We start from the raw sequence: 24846 nt of genomic DNA, 5'->3' as shown, positions 1-24846 counted from the left end.
AGTGTATGTATAAATGATCCCACACCTTGCAGCTTCAGTTTACACCTTGTCTTCCCCTCTCTGTCAGTATCTACTGGGACTATGCTCTCACTGTGCCTCTGCGCCAGATCGTCTGTATCCACTGTCACCAACGCCGTGAGTATACTGCCACTTTCCTGCAACACCTCATCATTCCGTCATCCTTCTTTAAGCGTCTTCCTTCACACTATTGATCAGCTTATATTAAGAGCATTTTGTCACGTAGAGACTGTTTTTCATAAGCTGTTGTCATATCAAAATAGTGATTGCTTGTCTTGATAAAGTGTAACTTTACTGTTTGTGGGCAGTGCAGGTCATATTGCTATTTTCATGTCAGTGCATGTTATCTATCTTCTATCCTTCTATCCTGGCGTAATCTTGCTTTCATCCTATTTCAGCTGATTGTGGTGGTACGCTGGTTCTGGTCAGTCAGGATGGGATCCAGCGGCCGCCTCTCCACTTCCCCCCAGGTGGTCACCTCCTGGCGTTCCTCTCCTGTCTGGAAACAGGTCTTTTGCCGCGAGGTCAGCTGGAGCCCCCCCTCTGGTCCCAGAAAGGCAAGGTGTGTAACCTTGCTAGACCTGTGATCCCATCTAAACATAAGATCATAGTTTTATTGACAACGTAGTGGGTTGGGACAATGTGAGTGCAGAGAGCAGTGTTGATTTTTCAGCAGCAGGATGTTGAAGGACCTGCGATATCTATAAGCAGCCTGTTTCTGAAGGAGCTGTTTATATAGCTGCATGAAACAACACAGTAAGAACGCAAGGGGTGAAGATGCACTTCTTGTCGTCCATCTTCTGAACACTGCACTTTCACCACTTTAGACCTCGTCGATAACTACCGCCCCCTGATGCATAATTACAGACTTAGTGTAAGTGAAGTCTGATTCTCCGGGCGCTGCGTTTGTCTTTCCCCAAGTCCTTCTTTACAGTCTTACTTGACCTCAATGGAAAACGTCTTAAGGTTAAGGAATGTAGTAAAGAAAGATGTAAAGGAGGTAATGTTTTGGAATATTCAATTCAAGAATGAGCAAATCTTCATCACACACCATCATGGTGCAACAGTCAGGATTATCTCTAGCAACAAAGCATCTTGTCAACAATATGATACATGATGAGCTTTTTTTGTTTGCTGTATTTTCTATAAATTAATGCTGGAAGTTAAGAGTCACGCTTTACATCTTTACTTGACAACGTAGTGTGTTTGGAAGATGTTATCAGTGAACAAAACATATCGGAATACTTGGTGGGCCAATGCAGAGCCGGCCCAAGCCTCCATGGGGCCCTAAGCAGAATTCGATTTTGGGCTCTCTATTTCTGCCAATAATATTGATTGTTAATAGTTAGTTAATAACATAAATAATACCAATGCAATAATAATGCAAATAATACCAATAAATGAATGATGTCCAGGGTGTCACATATGGTTTTTAATCTCAAAATGTAGCACATTCAACTACAAGAGCGACCTGGGGTTGTATAAAATAAAAATAAAAATAAAAAAAAATATATAGGCCAACATCAGCAGCAGCACTCTGTTGGCATAGCTTTGATAATACAGAAATCATCACTCGTACATGCAAAAAATAAATATATATTATTGGTATTATTTTTGGTATTTGCTCTTGGGGGCCCCCTAGTGGCCACGAGGCCCTGAAGTTGCTTAGTTCGCTTATGCCTTGGGCCGGCTCTGGTCCAACGGATGAGTCCAAATCATGGATGTAAAAAGAGAACTGGATACAGCGTTGGAGGGGGGGGGGGGGGGGCATTCACTCCAATGGAAGTTGCTTAGTGGCACCTGAAGCCAAAAAATTAAGATTTGGTTGCATGTGATTCTACCATTTGGCAACTATGAAAATTGTCCTAACAGCCTGGTGCTCTTCCTGAGTGCTTGGTTTGTAACGCAAGAGAGCAATGCATAGAGGCGGTGATGGGACACACAAAGGCTCACATGCACTCAGATTCACTGTTGGCCAGGCTGGCTACCACAAAAATGTGTTGTTATTTGTTGTCAACGAAGAACAGAGGAGCTTGGATTAAAACACGGTGAATAGTTGTGTTATTGCTATATTACTGTTCTGAATGTTGTGCATGGCCCCTTAATACATTTGTTTGTATTCTGCAGGGAAAGGTGTTCCCTAAACTGCGGAAGAGGAGCAGTTCTGTCAGGCTCATCGACCAGGACAGGAACGGTGAGGAGCAGACAGCTGCTGACTATGTGTTTCGCATCGTCTACCCCGGATACCGCTACGACGCCAGTGAGTCACACTTTCACATCGTCATGCACACTAGTACAAAGTATCCCCGTGGCAGTAAAGGCTTCTATGGTTAACACACATCACGAAAAAGAAACAATACTGTACATCAGCTTAAATGTTGTCTTGGCATGATGTATTTACACAGTGAGGGTGTAGTGTGGTGTCTTTACCACGATGCTGTTCCCACCGTCTGCAGGGTGTTACTGTTCTAACTGTGTTCTCTATTGTCCCAATGGTGCAAGCAGTCACTATAAACTACCACCACACCACGGGCAGCCGCGCTCCGTCGCTGGACGATGACGAGGAAGAGGAAGATAGGCTCCATGCTATGATCTCAATGATCTGCTCGCGGAACCTCACAGACCCTAATGTCATGAAAGGTTTTTATCACCTTAACACACCCACCCAACCCCACCGCCCCCCCACTCTTGGGACCTCACCCCAGCTTCAGACGTCCCTCCCTGCATCCCACCCATCTCGCCCCCCCACCCCCCCACCCCCCACCCCCCTCCCCCAGCTTCGTCTGCCTCTGTGTGTGTGCTTCCTGAGGCCGAGCCCAACAGTGTGGAGCAGGCTGGGGCGACCTGTGTTAACAAGGACATGGGGACTTTCAGGTTCATCAACACAAAACTGAAAAGCAAAGTTGCTTGATGAAATAAGTTATCATACACATAAAGAAATGCTTACAATGGCAATAAAATTGCCATTGATAAATTATTAAGACATTAAATTAAACATTAGGCAAATGGATACAAATAATTCCCAATAGTTAAACCAAGTGTTTAATTTAGTTTCAGTGGTTCTAATTTTAGCTGCTATAGAGCCAGATATGTTTCTCAGGAGCTGGAGGAGACCAAAACTGAGAGTACAGGTACATCTCAATACATAAGAATATGATTGAAAAGTCCATTTCCAGTAGTTCAAGTCAAATAGCCCTAACCAAGTATTGAGTCATATAGATGACATACTTTTCAGAGGCCAACTTTGTTTTTGAGACACTGAATTTTAGGCCTTCAATAAATGTAAGCCATAATCATTATAATTAAAATTAAATAAATTAAGACATGAAATGTTTTATTCTGTGTGTAATGGGTCGATATAATGTGTTTTTTCCACTTTTTAAATTGAATTACTGACATAAAAAAACTTTTTTATGATATTCTGATTTATTGAGGTGCACCTATATTAGCGTTAGTGTGTTAGGTAATTGTTTTAAAATATGCTATAAGGTGAAAGGACATATGTTCTATATGAATGTTCTTCATAGCCCTGTCAGTTGGACAGCGCTCATTATTCATGTGTCATTAAGCCCTAATGCCTTTATGAAAGTGCAGCAGTGAGCTGTCCAGTTCTGCACATGTAACTCTAGTGACATAATGTAAATCCTGTGAACTGTAGGTGAAGCTGCTGGTCCCATGTGTCAGATGGAAGTCCTTTTTGCTTAACAAGGTTCCTAACTGAGTGAAATGAAGTATCTAAGTGACGTGCATGATAAGAGCTGCTCAAATTCTCTAAATGTTAAGGAAAGGAGCTTCAATGCTTCCTTACTTAATTGGGGTTAATGTCGATAAATACGAGAGGACAGGATCATGAGCAACCTTTCTTGCTGTGACAACTTTTTCATTTCACTTGTAATGCTGGTTACTATTTCTTTTTTTTAATTTCACTTACAAACTTGCTGATAAAGTCATATTTTTAATTAAAGATCCTTTATTAATCCCAAAGTTGGTAAAACAAGAAGCACCGGTAAAGTGATAAATAAAAAAAAGTGATATAAAAGTACAATAAGTAAACAGTAACAAAAGCTAAATATAAGCAGACAGACTGAACAGTAGAATTCAAACTATTGCACATAGATTGATAGAATATGATTTTTGAAGTTACAGTGAGAAAGTGCATGATTGAATTGTTTTTATCCAGGATTATTTTTATCTGGATTTTATCCAGACACTTGAGTCACGATACGATGTTATTGCAATTTTAAGCATTTTGTGAAATGGTGAGTATTGCGACACAATATATTGCGATTTCACTGTTTAACTGCATTTTGTGTTGACAAAATTAAATTCAATCAAGAAATGTTTTGTCAAATAAGAGAAAATTCTCACTTCAGTCCTTTTATTTCTCCACAATGAGAGTCAAACCCACAGACTGACCAACAAAATGTTCAGTCAAACTGAACTGAACTGATATCAAACATGTATGGACGACAACAACTGCAGCATTTTATCAAACTTCCTTAACTTTAAGCTTCACTACTCTGAATAGCTTCGATACGGGTGTGCCCCTGAAATAACGTCACGACGGAGTGACAATACCTGGTTCCTCGAGTTTTTGCAAATGAAAACCGTCATGGATTGTGTTAATTTCTTCGTACGTTCTGCATTGGGAGGTAGCCATGTATGTAAAGAGGAGACTTGTGGGAACCCAGAGAGCCGATTTTCATTGAGATAGAATGAGGTCAGAGGTCACATGACCGCTATGAAAAACTTCCCGTCACGATATCCTGACGCACATGATTCCTATAGATTCCTCAGATCTTCTAGTTTCATTTAATACTATAATATTCTCTAGTATGTACCCAAAAGTGGGCCCTGTATGGCCTCCGGCGAAATTACTGACGGTCGTCGGAACTTTAAATATGGATTCTTGGCGGCGATGAATCAATATTATTATTATTATAATAATATCGCGATACTATGCTGTACCGATTTTTTCCCCAACTCCAGTAGACCTACATCGATAACCTCGGCCCCCTGACGCATAATTACAGGCTTAGTATAAGTGAAGTCTGATTCTCTGGCCACTACGGTCATCCTTCTTCAATTCCTTCTTTACATATTTACTTGACCTCTATGGAAAACGTCCTAAGGTCGAGGAAAGATGTGAAGAGGTTAAGAAAAGACATAGGAGCTAATGTTGGAGAATGAGCAAGTCTTCATCACAGGGGTGCAGATGGGAATTTGAACAGGGAGGGACGTAGCTGTCAGCAAATTATTTCACCTCAATTAGTTATTTTTCCACTACGTGCCTTAACCCAAATATGTTTTTGTTTACATTTTTTTAAATTAACAGTAGTGTAAATAACAACCAACATATTTACATATATAAAAAGAAGTTTGTACATGAAATTCAAAGTGCAGCCAAACAAATTTACTGACTTGAAGCTTACTCAATGAAGGACCCAAAAACATCTCTCCTCCTTTCATCACCCTGAACATACTGCTGGGCAATTTCTTGTCTGTCCAGTCTGTCAAGCCTTCAGGACCAGTAGTGTTTCCCACACGATTTTCTGAGACTATAATGGGGGGACCTAAACAAAGTAGGAGGGTCCGGGGGCATGATCCCCTGAGGGTTTTTCGCCCTAAAAGCCTAAATTTAGTGCCTCTCACACATTGTAATGCCACTATTCCATCTTAATCATTGCACATTTTTAATAAGTTATTGTAAAGAATAAGGGTTCTGTTTTATTTAAGGCTTCATATTTTGACAGTTTTCTTGTAAATTCTGTGATGGACTCTGCTAACACATCCATCATCCATGTGCTCTTATTTTGAAAGTTTTGTGTTTGCTTTTATTTTGAAGGCGGGTTGAACACGTTCTTACCATAATGCCTTATGGTGTGTTCAATTTACACTGAAAGTCGGAACTTGGAGCTCAGAACAACGTCGAAAATTCTGACATTTGTATAGACCTTGAATGCACCATTTACTGAACCTCACAAACTGCAATGTAAATTAGCCTAACTGACGGAACATTAGTCCTTTGTTATACCGCCGATGTTTGTCGCCTTATGTAGGGACAGTGGGGGGGTCGGATCGGGATCACTATGAATCTGGGGGGGACATATCCCCCTGTCCCTAGTGCCATCTGCGCACATGCTTCATCACACACCATCATGATGCAACAGTTAGGATTATCTCTAGCACCAAAATCCAACCGTTCAATAACATTTACTCAACAATATGACACATGATGAGCTTTTTGGTTTGCTGTATTTACTCTAAATGACTGCTGGAAGTTAAGAGTCCCAGGACATTGTGATGTGGCACAGTACCATCCTGTCTGCTTTTGTCTCAGATATGATCAGACATTCAGTTAAAGCCTCAGCAGCTGCTGACACACTGCCCCTACACCTTTCTTGCTCAATGCTATTCTCTCCCTCTGTCTCTTCTCTTTCCTCGCACCGCTGAGTGACACACTTTAATCCCCTGGCTTGGCAGGGATCCTCATGCAAGCTGTTGAAACACACACACACACACACACACACACACACTGGAAACACACAGATGAATAGACTTGTTGCTGAACACAGTGACTGACTGTCACCTGGTTTTATCACAGATTCAAACTTCCCCAGGTCTTCTTGTTGAGGTCGAGCCCTTTCCGGTTGCTTTGCATTGTGGGATTTGCAGTTGCTGACTGCCAGAGTTATGAAAGGGTTATAGCTCTGGAAGCATGCCTCAACTTTTGGATTTTGCTGTCGTGGCCAAGAACCGCTTTGATCATTTGCCTTGTTTTGGGTTTTTTGCACTCCTTTTAATTTGACTTAATCCCGTTTCCTTCTTTTTGTCCTTTGATTTCTCACTTGCAACATGCCTGACAGTTTTGCATGGAAAAAAATGCACCCATTTCATTGTTTTTAAAGAACGATTCTGTGTTTCTACGTATTTGTGATGGAAAATCCTCTCACAGTCTCCTCCTCTGTTCGTTTTGAATTCTCTCTCTCTCTCTCTCTCTCTCTCTGACTCTGACTTCCTCAGTTGTTTCTCCTCTTGTTTGTGCAGTCGTTTGCTGCAGTGCTGTTCACTGTAATTCTTCACCAGCCCCGCCACCCCCCTCCCCCTCCCCTTGCCCCCTCCTCCACCCCTCTCATTACGGTCCTGTGGGGTTCCGCAGTAGTAGAGACGTGGAGTCCTTGTGTGAGTGGGGTTGCATTACTGAGCCCAGAGACAGTTGTTGATCACGTCTAGTCCAAAAGTAAAGAGGGGGGAGGCCACATGTTGGTCTCGCTCCAGCATTTTTTCTGTTTGCTTTTTTACGTTCTTAATATTTTTTTGTTTTTTGGGGTTATTGAACGACCAAAGCGCAGCTTCATATTTATGACAGGTCATCAGCTCCAACCTGAAGAATTAAGGTGAAGAGCATTTATTTAATGTTGAAGTTCTTATGATTTTTTTCCTTCCCCTTTGTGTGTCCTTTTTACTGGTGTCCATTTGTTTTATGAGATAATTTCTTTTGGTGTCTCTTGTCTTGTTCTGGCTTTATGCATCCTGCATGGCCTGAGCGTCAGCCTCGTCCCTGTCCTCTCCTCTTCTCTCAGCTCCTTCGCTTCCTCTCCTACTTCCTCCTCTCTCCTGTTTGTCCGGAGTGTCCCCTGAGCTCTGCTGTCTCCTCTGCCTCCCCCTCTGAATGAAGTGAACCAGCATGGCTTCCCTGCATCCTCTCTGCCTGTCTGTTCCAAAGCACCGTTCCCGCTTCCTAAACTGTCCCCTTCCACTTTTCGTTTCCTCTCTACGCTTGTTTTTCCAGCTCTCACATGTAACATTAGTGTAAAACTTTCATCCATCTACTCATCTCTTGATGTCATGAATAACAATACATGGAAAGATGTATTTATGGTTGAGCTGAGGGGCCTATGTCATAATATGTAAGGCACAGAACATGATAATAATTAAGAGTGTAGCACATGAAGACAGCGGCATCCATTTTGTCTCAGAACGGTGAGACCTCTCGCCGTCTTCTCACTTTCCTTCTCTCTGGTTTAGACCACGGGGAGATGGTGGAGATGCAGGGTTTTGGAGGCAGCCCGTCGTCGTGGCAACAGGCTGAAGTAACCACTCACGAATCGCTGTGTCAGTCCTGCTCCACGGCCGGCAGCAATGTGTCGTTCGACTACCCAGCAGGCTGCACCTGCATCCACGACCCATCAGACATCCACACGTACGTTCTCATCAACTCCCTGAGAGTGTGCTGCTGTTGGTCGGCTTTTCATTTGATGCAGTTTTTTTTAAGTGGTTAGTTGAGATTTTCATTTGTGAAATAAAGGTAATCAATATAGCTAAAAGAGTAACACAAGAGACAAAGAGGAGAAAGTGTGCACGTGTTTGTTTTATTATAAAGTCATGGAAAAATTATTAGGGGTTTTGTCTAGCCATTTTCCATGTTTTTCTTGATAATGATTTTGGTTATTATCAAGAAAACCATGGAAAATGGCTAGATATCAGCTCTAAAATTAAACTTTAATGAGCTACTTTTGTTGTTATCATTATATTTGTCCAAACAAATGTACCTTTAGTTGTACCAGACATTAAAATGAACAAGAATTTGAAGAAAACAAGGTTGATCTAATACTTTTTTCTATGACTGTATGTATATAATGTGTATAGAATGTATCTTTATCTTATCTTATCTTATCTTATCTTATCTTATCTTATCTTATCTTATCTTATCTTATCTTATCTTATCTTATCTTATCTTATCTTATCTTATCTTATCTTATCTTATCTTATCTTATCTTATCTTATCTTATCTTATCTTATCTTATCTTATCTTATCTTATCTTATCTTATCTTATCAGCACCCAGAGCAGCTGTGACAGGCTGTCAGAACAACAGAACTGCTCATATGAGAAGTGAAATCACTGTACTTATGAGTGTCTTTATGAAATAAAATTCCAAGGAGATTTTATGGAGGCAGCATCTCATTCATCTATTCTATTCTAGCACATTTAGGCACTTAAGTATGCTTTCTTTGTTGTTGCAGACGCTTTCAGCCACAGTGGATGTTTCTTCATTAAAAGCAAAATATTTAAAGAATATGCTTTTACAAATCAGTAACAGTGGCTCAACAGTTATGGTGTGTTTCTTTCCTCTCCTCCAGTATTCCTCTGAAGATGCTCTGCCAGAACATGAAGAGGCAGATCGTCTCCAGAGCCTTTTATGGATGTAAATTCATCAAATTCATATGTATCTATTATTGCTGTTTTCTGCACAGTCACCTATACTTTTTGCTTACACTCAAGTGAAACATTACTCACTATTTTCAATAGAGTAGCTATTTGGTTTTGCAATCTGTAATGAATAATCCCTTTGTATACTGTATGTCACACAGGGTTGACTGTCAATGCTGTAAGACCCTGCTGGGTAACATAATGTATTTATATTGGTATTCAAATATTGCTTTTCAAGGAGACCTGTTTTTAATTTCCGCATGACTCTAGAGACCTTACTTGGTTACTGCTAGTGAGTTTATTGAACTCAATAGAACAAGTGGTTTACGAAATATTTTCAACATGATGCAATGAAGCACATTAGAGGTGTGAATCAGCGCATCGGCCCCACCATACGATTTTATCCCAATACTTGAGTCATAATACGATATTATTGCGATTTTAAACGTTTTGTGAAATGTTGAGTTTTGAGATACAATATATTGCGATTTAACTGTTTAACTGAATTTTGTGTCAACAAAATGAAATTCAATCAAGAATTGTTTTGTCAGATAAGAGAAACTTCTATCTATATATCTTGGTTCCTTTTGTGTACAATTAGATATTGTTCAAACAAAAAAAAGTTAAGAATTGTTCCACCGTTCGTTATAAATTGATCATTTTATTATTAATTTGACACAGAGGCCACAGCAGGGGCCAAGGGCTTCTTCACAGGGGCAGTGGTCTCTGTAGGCCCCTGTGTAGAAACGCCACTGACTTGTCTTTACTGATGCTTGGTCTCACCTGTGTGTGTCTGTCCACGTCTCACCTGTCCATCAGGGCTGGCCTACTGTCGACACCTGTCCACCGTGCGAACTCACCTGTCAGCTCTGGTCAACCACAACATTGTCCCTCCAGACAGACCCTGCGAGGCGTCCGGGGGCCTCAGCAAGGAGGTGTGGAGCAAGTACCAGAAAGACTGCAAGGTGGGTACAGAGCAGACAGGTCCATACAGTGAGAGTTAATATATATATATATACTGTATATAGCAGCATGCCAGCGTGATGGATCTCTGCCAGCGAGCAGCAGGAATTACAACAACATAACAAGAACCTTAATCTTCTTCCTGCACCATCTGACACCCCCTCGTCCACTGGCAAATTTAAAAGCCAGAAATCACAGCAGATTGCCAAGTCATCACTGGGGCATCGCTATTGATTAAGCCCCTATGGATAAATTATGGTAATTTGGTGCTGAGTGGAGGCTTTTCACTTTTCTATAAAGTCATATTTTATAAAGTGAAGAATCTGAGGGATGTTTCCCGAGAGAATTATGAGCACCTTAACATATATTCATATTAAAATATGGCAGCATGATGAATCAGCTGCTAATTGTAGAAAGAATGAATACAACTTTTTTTTTACTTGATAATTGAGCTTTAGTTCATAATCATGGTTAATGTGTTTCTATTATTCTGTATATACAGGTGCAGCTCAATACATTAGAATATGATGGGAAAGTCCATTTCCAGTAGTTCAAGTCAAACAGCCCCAACCAAGTATTGAGTCATATAGATGGACATACTTTTCAGAGGCCAATATTTCCATATTGAACATTGAATTTAAAAAAATTTTGAGACACAGAAGTTTACGTCTTCATTAAATGTAAGCCATGCTCATTATAATTAGAAGACATTAAATAAATTTGGTCATGAAATGTTTCATTCTGTATGTAATGGATCTATATAATGTGTTATTTCCACTTTTTGAATTGAATTACTAACATGAATAAACTTTTCTATGATATTCTAATTTATTGAGATGCACCTGTATTAGGTATGGGCGTTTAGAAGAAACCTTCCAACTTGAGCATCTATAACGTTTACGATCAATAAACATACTCCTGTATGTATAAAAACATGCATACATGGGTAAAATAGAAGCTATATATACTGAACTATGCAAAAGCCTGTTTTTATAACAGACAGATTAAACTGTAAAGATACCATCAAGGAGTTCAATGTTTTATGTTATGTATGTGAGTTTTCACAGTATTCTTGCATAATTAAGTGTGTTTTGTGTCTAAATATCTTTTGGAGATCCTTTTGCTCCAATTAATACTCTTGTATTTCTGTGTGTTTTATAATTGTATCCTCCTTCACTGTAAAGTCAGGGACATGTCCTGCTCCTGCCCCCCTCCTCCACTCTTCTTCACTCTAATGCAAATTTAATGAGTTTCAGTGGAATGAAGTCTCGTCACAGAGTGCAGCGTGATACCAGCGTAGCTATTAAAGCAGCCACTGTAACCATTCATCAACTCCCAACAAAGTCATCACTACTAATTTACACTCTATTCATATCTGTGTCCTTTATCTTCTGCACTCATCTCTGTCTTCCTCTGAATGGGTCGCCATCACTCTTTCTCTCCTTCCATTATTGATGCACTTCCTCTTGTTTCTCTCACCGCTGACACCAGGCTTCTTCTTGCTGTCATCTCTCATTTTTTTTGTTTTATATTCCTTTTATCCCTCTCTCTCTCTCTCTGTATCTCTCTCTCTCTCTCTCTCTCTCTCTCTCTCTCTCTCTCTCTCTCTCTGTATCTCTCTCTCTCTCTCTCTCTCTCTCTCTCTCTCTCTCTCTGTCTGTCTTTCTGTCTCTCTCTCAAATTCAAGTTCAAAAAAGGCTTTATTGACATGAATGTTTCAAAACACTATTGCCAAAGCACAAGTACAATACACAATAACAGTAATATATATATATATATATATATATATATATATATATATATATATATATATATAGATGTGTGAGAGACAAATCAATGACAAATATACAGTTCATTAAGTAAATCTAGTAAATAAAGAGACAACATGTACATGTTATATTGTGAAGCTTTAGTCTGCTCAGAGAGGGAAGCAAAGTTTGGGACTTTACATTTTATTTTAGTAAAGAACTTTGTTCTGATGTCTTGGTATGTACTACAGTGTAGTAAGAAATTCTGCTCTCTTTCTCTCTCTGTCTCTCTGTCTCTCTCTCTTCCTGTGTGTCTCTCTCTCTCTCTGTAGAACTATAAGGAGTTGGAGCTACTGAGGCTGGTTTATTATGGCGGGGTGCAGCATGACATCAGGAAGGAGGTGTGGCCTTTCCTGCTGGGACACTACAAGTTCGGTATGGGCAAAAAGGACATGGGCCAGGTACAACACACACACTCACACACACACACACACAATTTCCTAGTTTGTCTTTTGACTAGAAAATAACCCTTTGATGGCTTTTTTTTCCTGTTAAGATCGATGCAAAGATCAGCGAGCGCTACCAGCAGGTGATGCGGGAGTGGAAGGCCTGTGAGGTGATCGTCAAGCAGAGAGAGAAGGAGATGCAATCAGCCATCTTCGCCAAGCTCTCCTCGGGCAGCAGCATTGACAGTCACGTGCTGCGACTCGTTCACAGAGACTCTACACTTAGTAACGAGGTGAAGAAGCTCAGCACAATATGACATCCATCAAACAAACATCTGACTCCTGTTATACTCTGCAGCATGGGCAGTATTTGTTCCAGAGGAACTCAACTCGGCTCGTTACTCAGAAAATGTTATTTTGTTTCTAGTACTATTATTACTTATTTCTGCATGCCAACAGTAATTTGTTGCAGTACTTATAATATATTATATATAGTATAGTATTTAATTTTCCTGTGACATCCCATGAAATTTTGTCCACAACGTGCCACTAGTACTAATATTAGGACAAGAGATGGATATATGTTTCTTCATCTTATCAGACCAGAATCAGAAGCCTTTATTGTCATTGCACAGAGAAACAAGTACTAGTACAACAAAATTTGCCATCAACCCGTCCAAAGCATAGTCAAGCAGCCATCCGGTCCTGCAGCCATTTCAGGCACTGTCACAGACCCGCTTGTCTCGCTGAGGGTGCGAAGGGTCGAGGCGTGGGTTGGGGGGTCAATAGGAGGCGGGGATGTACAGTACAGGCCAAAAGTTTGGACACACCTTCTCATTCAATGTTTTTCCTTTATTTTCATGACTATTGACATTGTAAATTCATCAAAACTATTAATTAACACATATGGAATTATGTACTTAACAAAAAAGTGTGAAATAACTGAAAACATGTCTTATATTCTAGTAAGCAAAGGGTGGCTACTTTGAGGAATCTAAAATACAAGACATGTTTTCAGTTATTTCACACTTTTTTTGTTAAGTACATAATTCCATGTGTTTATTCATAGTTTTGATGCCTTCAGTGAGAATCTACAATGTAAATAGTCATGAAAATAAAGAAAAACGCATTGAATGAGATGGGTGTGTCCAAACTTTTGGCCTGTACTGTATGCATATCTCTATATGTGGGAGTTTGAGAGTTGGTAATGTTGATACACAAGGTTAATGTTGGCTTCACAACTAGCAAAAAACGGCAATATAAAGGGAGAGAGAGAGTGCATGAGAGGTTGAGAAAGTGAACAAAACTTAACTCTAGCTGTGTTTCCATCACTAAATTTCGATGCACATTTTGAAGATTCGCATAAGAAAAGCTTTCAAAAATGTGCATAAAAGTGTTTGGGCTGGCATGAGGTGTTTTTTGTCTTCATACGCTAAACTGGAGATGGAAACTCTTTTTCCGAATAACATACGATATGTTGAACATTTAACTGACATGGCTGATCAGCTGTTTCCGCTCTGACATGAAAGAACAATTATAAGTTGCCTAATTGAATCTTTTGCCTGAAGACATATTTTATCTCATGGGGGGGCCAAAATGTCCGATTAGCAACCTGTTTGTTATTATTTTTTCTCTCTTGCTAAATCTCTTCTACTGTTAACTGAGGGATTAGCCTAAAGCAACACATTACACTGCCATCTTCTGACCAAAGTGCATTCATGCAGCTTTTTTTATTTGATCTAAACAGTTAATGGAAACGTCTCAAATTCCCTTTTTCTTGAATGCCACATTTCAAAATGTCGCTTCAAAATTTTATTTCACTTCAGTGGAAATCAGGCTAATGATGTCGTCATGGGAGTTACAAACTAAATCAGAGATATATTACTGTCAAACACTAGATTGTCTCCTTTAGAGACTGACATTCATTCTTTTTCTTCTCTGTTTGATTGTCTCCTTTATTAATCACATCCAACTCAGAGTGAGCAACAGTAAAGGAACATCAGCATGTTTCCTCATGTGCGAAAGTACATTTTAAATGCTGTGTTTTTAAAACATGGCATTGGTCAAATTTTTTTCATCTTCACCGTTCTTCAGATTCTGCATGAACACAAATGGGAATGTAGCAACAGTAAGATTGTAACAAATTATCTCATTTAGGAGTAACTGTAATATTACTGAAATTATATTAGTAATTATCACTTCTGAGGAGAGTAATATTATTACTGTACTATACTATGTCTTTTTTTGTCAAATTTAGATGACATACTGTAGTGCATTACTCCCCTAACACTGCTCCTAACAGTTGTATGTCTACTCATTGAACAGAAACCCCGGTCACATCACACAGAGCAACACATCACACAGTTTAAAAGATGTGGACATGGTGCATCTCATTAAAATATCTTGTGGAGGTGCATTATGGGAGGTGTAGGATTATTGCTTGAACCATTCTAAGGACAAAGATGTCCTGTCACGATATCTCAGCTCCTGGTGCATTTTTCTGACATTTTATTTTGATAGTGAACAGTAAGAATGGAGATAAAAAGGCATGAGAGATAACATGCAACATAAAAAGTCCAGAGGCCTTCAAGACATCCAAACTATTCACATTTTAATCTGTCTCCGGCAAGTCCACCAACTTTAATAAATCCAACAATTTGAGATTCCTAAATGGCATAATGTTATCTGGAAACAATTACTACTCTTTGCATTACACATTTCATTAAGGAAATCTCTTCTCTCAGCAACTGCTCTTTAAACTGTGACTTTATGATGTGAACGTGACAGTGATTCTGTACAATTATCTCCTCTTTAAAAGACTGATTCAGTGACCGTAGAACACAGAATGCACAAAAGTTTATTTGTGAGTGGTTTCACAAATGTGGGAATAATTGGCAACCAGGTTCAACAAAAGGAAGAATAACATTGTCTTGCCCACCTTAGACAGAGAGAAATAAAAATTCATGATATCATGAAGTTGTAACGATCCATATATGATTTATGATCCAGCACCCTGCATCATTGCATCCGCTGTCCTCCTCAGGTTTTTATGTCGGTGGATGAGCCAGATGCAGGGAGCCAGGAGACCCCCAGTGGAGAGGACAGTACCCCCACCATGACCACCCTGGTTCCCCCTGCAGCCCTCCCCCCAGAGGAGCGACCTCTGGTGGAGTTTGATTCCCCCGACTCAGGTCTCCCCTCGTCCAGAAACTACTCAGTGACCTCTGCTCATTCCCAGATCCTGTCCAGCATAGACGACGGTCAAAGCACGGAGGAGGAAGGGGGGGGGCGGGGAGGAGGGCAGGACTCCGGGTGTGCTGGGGGGGTGTCAGGACTCTCTGACTGAGGACAGGCTGTGCAGTCAGCTGGACAAACTAGTGACCAACGGAGCAGCTGCAGAGGCCATATCACCGTCACTCTCCTCATATACGGTATGTAAAGTATTATACAGTCATGGAATAATTATTAGACCACCCTTTTTCTTCAGTTTCTTGTTCATTTTAATGCCTGGTACAACTAAAAGTACCTTTGTTTGGACAAATATAATTATAACAACAAAAATAGCTCACAAGTCTTTATTTTAAGAGCGGATATCTATACATTTTCCATGGTTTTCTTTCTTGGTTTTCTTGATAAAAAACTGAATTATTCTCAAAAAAACATGGAAAATGGCTAGATATCAGCTTTTAAATTAAACTCTTATGAGCTATTTTTTTTTATCATTGTATTTGTCCAAACAAATGTACCTTCAGTTGTACCAGGCATTAAAATCAACATTAAATTAAAGAAAACAAGGGTGGAATAATAATTTTTTCCATGACTGTACATGTGTTGAATGAATCTGACTAAGCAAGCCTGCAGCAAGTGGCAGAATCATTTCGTAGTAAAACACAGTAAAACACTTTCGGCCCTAAAACCCGTTTTCCTCTGTGCAGATTGAGCTGTTGGACACAGTCGCCCTCAACCTCCACAGGATCGACAAAGACGTGCAGCGCTGCGACCGCAACTATTACTACTTCACCACAGCCAACCTGGAGAAGCTACGCAACATCATGTGCAGGTGTGTAGAGGAAGTATTTAGATCCTTCAGGTTCCTCTCAGTACCATGGAGTGGTTGTAGCATCTTGCAGCTTATTATTTTTTATTTACAGCCCACACTTTTACTGTTCTGAGTCACTATCGCTGCTCTCATCATTGTCATTTTCAGAAAATAGCAATAAATACAGAAGAGGATTTGGGCCAGGTGGGAGAAAAAAATAATGAGGATTGAAAACAAAATGAATTATGTACTTCGACAAAAAAGGCAAAATGCAGAGAATAAAGTAGACTTTTTGAGTTTGGTAAAGTAGACTGCATGCTACAACCTGATTTTCTTCAATACATCTAATATTTGTCTAAAAGGTTCACATAAATTACATAAAAGCAGCTTTTCCCAAAACAATAGCTGCAGTAGCCTACTAACAAGAAGATCTCACTTATGTGTCAGGGGATTTTAGTTCTACTACACCTTTAAATATTGAGGTTATTGCTGATTTTATGACAATGATGAATATCAGGTTGAAGCTTGCAGTAACTGTTCAGATAGAAAACAATGTTCCTCTGATGACTTACTGACACAGGAACAACCAATCTGTAAATATCTTTCCAACTCAAGCCAACCCGACACAAAAAGTTTATTTTATTTTCGACATTTTGATTTTCCTACTTGGCACTTATCCTCTCATTCAGATAAGCTTGCTGAACACTAACTGCTCAGCACTAAACGACAGGCAGAGATAGTTATCAAGTAGCTAAATATAGTGGACCATTTGCATCCACTAAGTAGTGAGTAACACATAGCCAAATGATGCTACTGTTGCCTCACATCTTCTTGCTGTGTACTGTTAATGAGCTCATATGTTTACCAAGGTGATAACATGAAATTTGTATCTGCTGCCCCCAAGTGTGTAAAATCAGTATTTAAAGTATTTAAAATTTGCACTTGCAGTAATGGAAAAATTATTAGACCACCCTTTTTCTTCAACTTCTTTTTCATTTTAGAGCCTGGTACAACTAAAGGTACATTTGTTTGGATAAATATAATGACAACAACAAAATAGGTCATAATAGTTTAATTTAAGAGCTGATATCTAGCCATTTTCCATCGTTTTCTTGATAATGATTTAGTTTGTTATCAAGAAAACCATGGAAAATGGCTAGATATCTATTTTTGTTGTTATCATTGTATTTGTTCAAACAAATGTACCTTTAGTTGTACCAGGCATTAAAATGAACAATAAATTAGACAAAACAAGGGTGGTCTAATAATTTTTTCCATGATTGTAAGTACATTACTTCAGTAAATGTACTGTGTTCCTTTCAACCGCTGGCTGACACACACACACACGCTGACACACACACACACACACACACACACACACACACATACATTTGGTACACCTGTGGAGGTGAGTGTGATCTGTTTGCTGTGTCTCCTTCTTACCTGCAGCTATGTGTGGGAGCATTTAGAGATTGGCTATGTTCAAGGAATGTGTGACCTGCTCGCTCCGCTCATGGTCATCCTGGATGATGGTGAGAAGAAAGAATCATCATATACTTCATATCTCCTAACTGAAATTAAAGATTAAAAAAATACCCCCAGTAGTCATTACAGAATTGAATATCCCTAATAGAAATGATAAATATTCATGTACATTGCAGATATAATAGCAGCTAGTTTAGTTGAGTTATGCCACAGTCAAACATCATACACAGGGAGAGCTCTTAGTGTATATTGAGCAGTGGTGAAGAATTATTCAGATCCCTTACTTCAGTAAAAGTATTAATAACACGCTGTAAAATGACTCCACTACAGTAAAAGTAAAAGTACAAAAGTGTCAGCATCAAAATGTACTTAAAGTAACAAAAGTAAAAGTACTCGCTATGCAGAATGGACCCACTCAGATTGTTAAATATATTATTAGATTATTTGTATTGATTCATTTATGTAAGCAGTGTTTTAATTTTTTTAAAGATAATGCTAAATGCTAAATCTAATATGCTGCTGGGTTTAAAATGTATAATAACTTTTAATTTATCATGTTTTTTATGTAAAATCTCGATCTGAAAAGTAACAAAAGCAGGCAGCTAAATGTAGTCGAGTAAAAAGTATAATATTTATTTACCTCCTATAATGTAGTGGAGTGGAAGTATAAAGTTCAATAAAAATGGAAATACTCAAGTACAGGTACCTCACAATTGTATTTAAGTACAGTACTTGAGTAAATGTTACTTTGCTCTACTGGTATGTGGGTCAGCTCAGGTAAAGTGAACAGCTTTATTATGACAGAAACTGTGTTTTATTTTTTGTAAGGCCGCCACATTATCCATATGTGTCATATATTATTTCATGAGTTTGAAGTGAAATTGGAAAATATTATTTCTTGCCAAAAATTATAATAAAAACTCCAACTGTGATGGTTGAATGTGAGAGAGTTTTTAAGTGCTGTCTTGGGTACATGACCCTATTTTCTTCGTGTGTGTGTGTGTGTGTGTGTGTGTGTGTGTGTGTGTGTGTGTGTGTGTGTGTGTGTGTGTGTGTGTGTGTGTGTGTGTGTGTGTGTGTGTGTGTGTGTGTGTGTGTGTGTGTCTCAGAGTGCCTGGCCTACAGCTGTTTCACTCAGCTAATGAAGAGGATGAGTCAGAACTTCCCTAACGGCGGAGCCATGGACACACACTTTGCCAACATGAGGTCACTGATCCAGGTGACGGATCACTCATACTGTGTGTGTGTGTGTGTGTGTGTGAGAGACAGAGAGCGAGTGTGTCACCTCTATTTAATCTCACTGGTTAACGTTTGCTCTCACTCTTATGTCAGATCCTGGACTCGGAGCTGTTTGAGCTGATGCAGCAGAATGGAGATTACACTCACTTCTACTTCTGTTACCGCTGGTTCCTGCTGGATTTCAAGAGAGGTGACCAACACATCTATGACTCTCACTCACCTGTATTATCAAACTCAACATTTCAGTCAGACAACTTTACGTTTATATATGTTTATTGCAACAGCAGTTATATTTGGCCCTAAATACTGTGCTTATTGCCCATTGTACAGCATTGATGTAAATCAGGTTGTAGCTTGCAGTATCTGTTCAGATAGAAAACAATGTTCCTCTGATGACTTATTGACACAGGAACAACCAATCTGTGAAGATCTTTCCAACTTTACTGAACACAAAAAGTTGAATTTATTCTCCTCATTTCAACTTTTTCCTCGGAATCATATTTAAACTTTATTCTCGATATTTCAACCTTTTTTCCTCCTCTCATTTCATTTTACTACCTGGCACCAATTGTCTTCCATAGATAAGCCTGCTATATCAATTAGCTAAATATAATGGAACATAGTGAGTAACACATGCCCAAATTATGCTAATGTTGCCTCATATCTTCTTGCTGTGTACTGTTAATGATCTAATATGTTTACCAAGGTGATAACATAACATTTGTATCTGCTGCCCCCAAATGTTTAAAAGTAGTTAGTATTTAAAGCATTTACCATACCAAATAGTAAATACTTATATCAAAAATCGAAATTACCTTATTTATCCCCGAGGGGAAGCTCAGTTAATCTGTTAGCTCTGTTAGAATGAGTGTGTCCAACCTGGCTCCAACCACAGAACCAGCTCTTTAGACCAGTCTGTCCAACCGCCTTGCATCTCTGTGTCTGATGCTGCCTCCCCAGCAGACTGCAGCAGAAAACAACACACTACCACCACAGACTGATAAAACATCTGCAGCATCTTACTACAGATGTCCAGAGATCTGAGCTTCCTTAAGAAAAAGAAGGCCCTTTTTGTAGAGAGCGTCAGTGTTTAGGGACCAGTCCAACTTATTATCCAGGTATACACCTAGATACTTATGACTTGGCACCACCTCCATGTCCACCCCACGGGTATTCACTGGCTGAAGCTTGAACTTGTGGAAATCTATAATCATTTCCTTAGTCTTTGAGGTGTTCAGTAGGAGATAGTTCTTGTGACTCCAGTCACTGAAGGCTTCTATCAGATCCCTATATTCAGATTCCTGTCCATTCCTGATACACGCCACAATAGCAGTGTCGTCCGAGTACTTCTGGATGTGGCAGGACTCAGAGTTGTATTTGAAGTCAGCTGTGTACAGTGTGAACAGGAATGGAGCCAGAACAGTGCCTTGTGGAGCCCCCGTGCTGCTCATTAATGTCCCAGAAACACAGTTCCCCAACCTGACATACTGTGGTCTTCCTGTCAGGTAATCTGTGATCCAAGAGATAAAGGAAAGATCTGGAGATATGGAGATGAATATTGTATAATTTTGAATATTTTTTACTCCACTGTATGTATTTGACAGCTGTAGCTATTTCGTAGATTCAGATTAGTAATACATAATACAAATGACATAGTGATTCTGATGTATTATTAAAGATAAAGCTACCTGGCACTATATAAAATCTGTAAAACTATACATAATAATCTGAAATGGCCCATTCTGTATAATGAGTACTTTTACTTTTAGTACTATTAATATTCTAAGAATTTTGTACTTCTCCTTAAGTACATAGGTGCATGACTTTAACTTGTAACACAGTATTTCCGCAGTGCTTTAGTAAGAAATGGAAAACTGCCTGCAGCACATGGTGGAAATTTTTAACATTCCAGGAAGTGATTAAACGGCTACTTCCTCTTGAGGTCGACTGTTCAGCCTCTCAGCTGATCTTTGTGATGACTCGGAGTCTCTGAAGTGTAAAAATTTGTTTTTGTGTGTGTGTGTGTGTGTGTGTGTGTGTGTGTGTGTGCAGAGCTCCTGTACGAGGACGTGTTTGCGGTGTGGGAGGTGATCTGGGTGGCTCCCAGAATCTCCTCGCAGCACTTTGTTCTCTTTCTGGCTCTGGCCCTGGTGACAGTTTACCGTGAGATCATCATGGACAACAACATGGACTTCACTGACATCATCAAGTTCTTCAATGGTAAGAGACATACGCATGTGGTATAATGTAAACTGTGTTTACATTTAACTTAATACATACAATATTCTGTCTTTTTGCACATTCTATCTACATACTCTTATAATAGTATATTATCTATCGTATGTATAGATATATGTTGTACGGATGTATATCTTGTACGGAAAAATAAAATAATAAAATTAAATTAAATAACTTGCAGATAAATTAAACATTTGCAAAGATGACCGGAACACAGTGCAAAACAGAGAATGAAATTGTCTATTGTCCTCAATGTGAATGACTGGACAAAGAGACAGGAGTGCCGTACTGAAAAGCTGTTGTAATATTTATATTTCTGTGTCTGATCCACAGAGATGGCTGAGCGTCATGACGTCCAACATATCCTGAAGATAGCACGTGAGCTGGTTCACAAAGTCCAGTCCCTGATGGACAACAAGTGACTATAAAGATAGGAGGAGGAGGAGGAGGAGGAGGAGGAGGAGGAGGAGGGGGGGGGGGGGGGGGGGGGAGGAAGCAGAGGGAGAGTGTCCAGCTACAGGACACTCAGCTCTTCCTCTCGTCCCTCAGAGAGACAAAGTGTTTCCAGGCCTCCATCTACCCAGAGCAGGTCCAGGGAGTACCCGCTCCTCCCTGCCCAGATGAAGGTTCTGGTAGTGGGGCAGGAGCGCTGCTGGAGCAGGCTGGCTCTGGAGCAGGCTGGCTCTGGAGCAGCCTGGCTCTGGAGCCCGGCCTCAATCTGTTTACATAATTTACCTTCACATGGAATGCCCATGGTGTCCGTTCAGACATGTGGATTTGTCTGCATGCTTGTGAGTTTGATCACACTGTGAACACATTCTTGAGTCTCCCCAGTCCTACAGAGCTTGTGAGCATACATGAAAACACACACACACACACACACACACACTGAAACAATGTCAGCTCTATCAATACTCCAGTTTCTCAAGTGTCCCCCTTTTCCTGACTCTGAACCAGAACATGTTGGATGCTTGTCAGGAAGGCTAAAGTGTTCTCGGTGTTTGACAGAATCCTCCATGCAATGCCAGCGGAGGCCACAAGAGTGCAGGTTTTACACACAACATTGTCAGAGGAGCAGAAGACTTAGCCACGAAGAAGTTTTCATTAGTGACCAAATGGACTGTGCCAACTACCTTTTCATGAGTGTTTTCTACAAGCATGTGTGTTTTTACCCCCCTTCCTCTCCTTTTTTTTGTGTCCAAGAGTTCATTATCACACAAATGTTGCCTTTATCAGTGACAGCCCAAGGTACTGAGTTGCACTTTTTGTGAGGATTTCCTTCGTGGTGCCGGTGAGGGCCTCGCCAGAGTCGGTGGAGGCCAGAGGCACCATGAGAGGCCAAACTGTTCTGAGAAACTCAGGATGAATTGCAGCCAACTTTCCTGAGCATGTTAGTCAGTGGTTAATGCATGTTTACTCCTTGTTCCAAGACACAGAACAGCAGAGCACAACAGTACAGACAAAAGCACACAGTATAAAACTTGTGCATGCTTATTTTCTAGTACCATGGGTTAGTTACTAGGTAGTTATTACTGAGAATTTGGAAGTTAAGTGCTGGAGGAAGAAATATCATCTTAGCTTATACACATGTTACACATCAGGTTTTTAAGGCCAATGTTTTTAAGAATAAATATCTAAAAATGTTGCTGTTTTTAAGCAAGACATTTAATTAAAATAAAATTATTTAGTATTACCCAACACATTTCAGAGCATTTTGCTGGAAAATGCAAAATTGCAACTTTTAAATATTATTCAATACATTAATACAGTTTTTAAATTGTGAAGAGTTTTATGTCTTAGAGGGATGAGTTGCACTGTAGGGGAATTTGTCCTCCTGACCTCAGTATTTGGAAATCCCTGTTTCAGTTAGCTACTGGCAGGTCGACTGAAGTTTCAAAGGACACTGAGCTGAGAGACACTGACTGAAGGACACATAAGAGGGGCAAAAGATGAAACTGTCTAATAGAATTGAGTATTACAGATTTGTAGGAATCGGAGATCATCTGAAAATTAAACATGATTAACAAAAGCTTCAGAGAAGATCAGTTACAGATCAGTTATGTTAACTCGTATTTAACAGTGGATATTGCTTCATGAATAAGGCTGGCATTATTTTCTTTTCTTTGTTATTGTCAACAAATCCCACGAATAGACCACACCTCTATTACAGTCTCAGTCACAAAATAGCATTCATCATGTCCTGATATTATTCTTCCATATCTGTTAGATAGTGTGGTAATCCTGGAGTGATTCCTCTTAAAAATGCATTTTGAAAGAGAAAAATACCAATCCTACAGAATGGTTTGAGTCTGTCTTTGATCGCTGCTTCAGTGGCGTGCAGCAAGTCAGCATGTAGTTGCAGTGATGTTGTAATCAGAACCTTGCAGTGGTGGAAAAAGAATTTGGATCTCTCTCTCTCAGTAAAAGTACTAATTACTCCACTACAAGTAAAAGTCCTGCATTCAAAACCTACTGAAGTAAAAATACAAAAGTATCAGCATCAAAATGTATCAAAAGTAAAAGTACTCCTAATGCAGAATGGACCCACTCGGATTGTTTTATATATTTTAATATGTTACTACATTATTGTTTTAATTGTGTAAAGACAGGGCTCATTTTAACTACTTTATATACTGTTATGAGGTTTTATTTAAAACAAATCACTTTAAATTTATCTTGTTTTTCTTGTTAAATCTTGACCCAAAAAGTAACTTAAATGTCAGCTAAATGTAGAAGTAGAAAGTACAAGATTTGCCTAAAAATGTAGTGGAGTGGTAGTAAAAAGTTACATAAAATGGAAATACTCAAGTAAAAATTTTGAGGTACATGTACTTTAGTACAGTTCTTGAGTAAATGTACTTAGTTACTTTCCACAACTGGAACATTCTGCACCTAGTGCTTCAGCCTTTTTGAGGCTCTGCATTAAGCCACTTGTTGAACCTTCATAGTTTCAACTTACACATTTTGCCTTCTGCTATATTCACTTTTTCAAAAAATAAATAAAAAATTACAATGACAAAAGTCTTTCAGAAAACCTGATTTTTTGGAATCAGGGTTGTACTACAATAGTCTCCACAGATCAATATCAGATATCCCAGAATTCCTGGGGGTATATTTCCTTGGAAAGGGGACCAGCCTTGTCAGGGAGTCTCAGCAGGGATTCTGTTTGAGGGAAGCCCAGTCCAGCGGTTTGGATCATTGGTGAGATTAAGTTTGTGGACAGCAGTGGCACAAATGAAAACAATATACAGGTGCATCTCAATCAATTAGAATATCATAGAAAGTTTATTTATGTCAGTAATTCAATTCAAAAAGTGGAAATAACACATATCAATCAATTACACACAGAAATAAACATTTAATGTCTTAATTTATTTAATTTCTGCTAATTATAATGATTACATTTAATGAAGACCTAAAATTCAGTGTCTAAAATAAATAATATTACAAAAGACCAT

General features: G+C 39.3%; 1 protein-coding gene across 1 annotated transcript in view; it reads left to right on the top strand.

The window, feature by feature from the left end:
• The window catches only part of sgsm2 (small G protein signaling modulator 2), a 106848-nt gene extending 84995 nt beyond the window's left edge, over window positions 1-21853 (top strand). The window contains 17 exon segments of the mRNA XM_059331244.1: window positions 68-135; window positions 417-580; window positions 2146-2278; window positions 2524-2658; window positions 8047-8221; window positions 9161-9225; window positions 10050-10195; window positions 12274-12402; window positions 12498-12680; window positions 15431-15667; window positions 15669-15818; window positions 16323-16447; window positions 17876-17958; window positions 19021-19130; window positions 19244-19340; window positions 21203-21370; window positions 21722-21853. Coding sequence (XP_059187227.1) covers window positions 68-135; window positions 417-580; window positions 2146-2278; window positions 2524-2658; window positions 8047-8221; window positions 9161-9225; window positions 10050-10195; window positions 12274-12402; window positions 12498-12680; window positions 15431-15667; window positions 15669-15818; window positions 16323-16447; window positions 17876-17958; window positions 19021-19130; window positions 19244-19340; window positions 21203-21370; window positions 21722-21810 — 2257 coding nt within the window. The 3' untranslated portion in view covers window positions 21811-21853.
• Window positions 21854-24846: the final 2993 nt, after the last annotated feature.

This window comes from Centropristis striata, chromosome 4 (assembly GCF_030273125.1).
Source record: "Centropristis striata isolate RG_2023a ecotype Rhode Island chromosome 4, C.striata_1.0, whole genome shotgun sequence".
NCBI classification, from domain to species: domain Eukaryota; kingdom Metazoa; phylum Chordata; class Actinopteri; order Perciformes; family Serranidae; genus Centropristis; species Centropristis striata.
The sequence above is the reverse complement of the archived record's forward strand: the minus strand, read 5'-3'. Positions and strand labels throughout refer to the sequence as shown.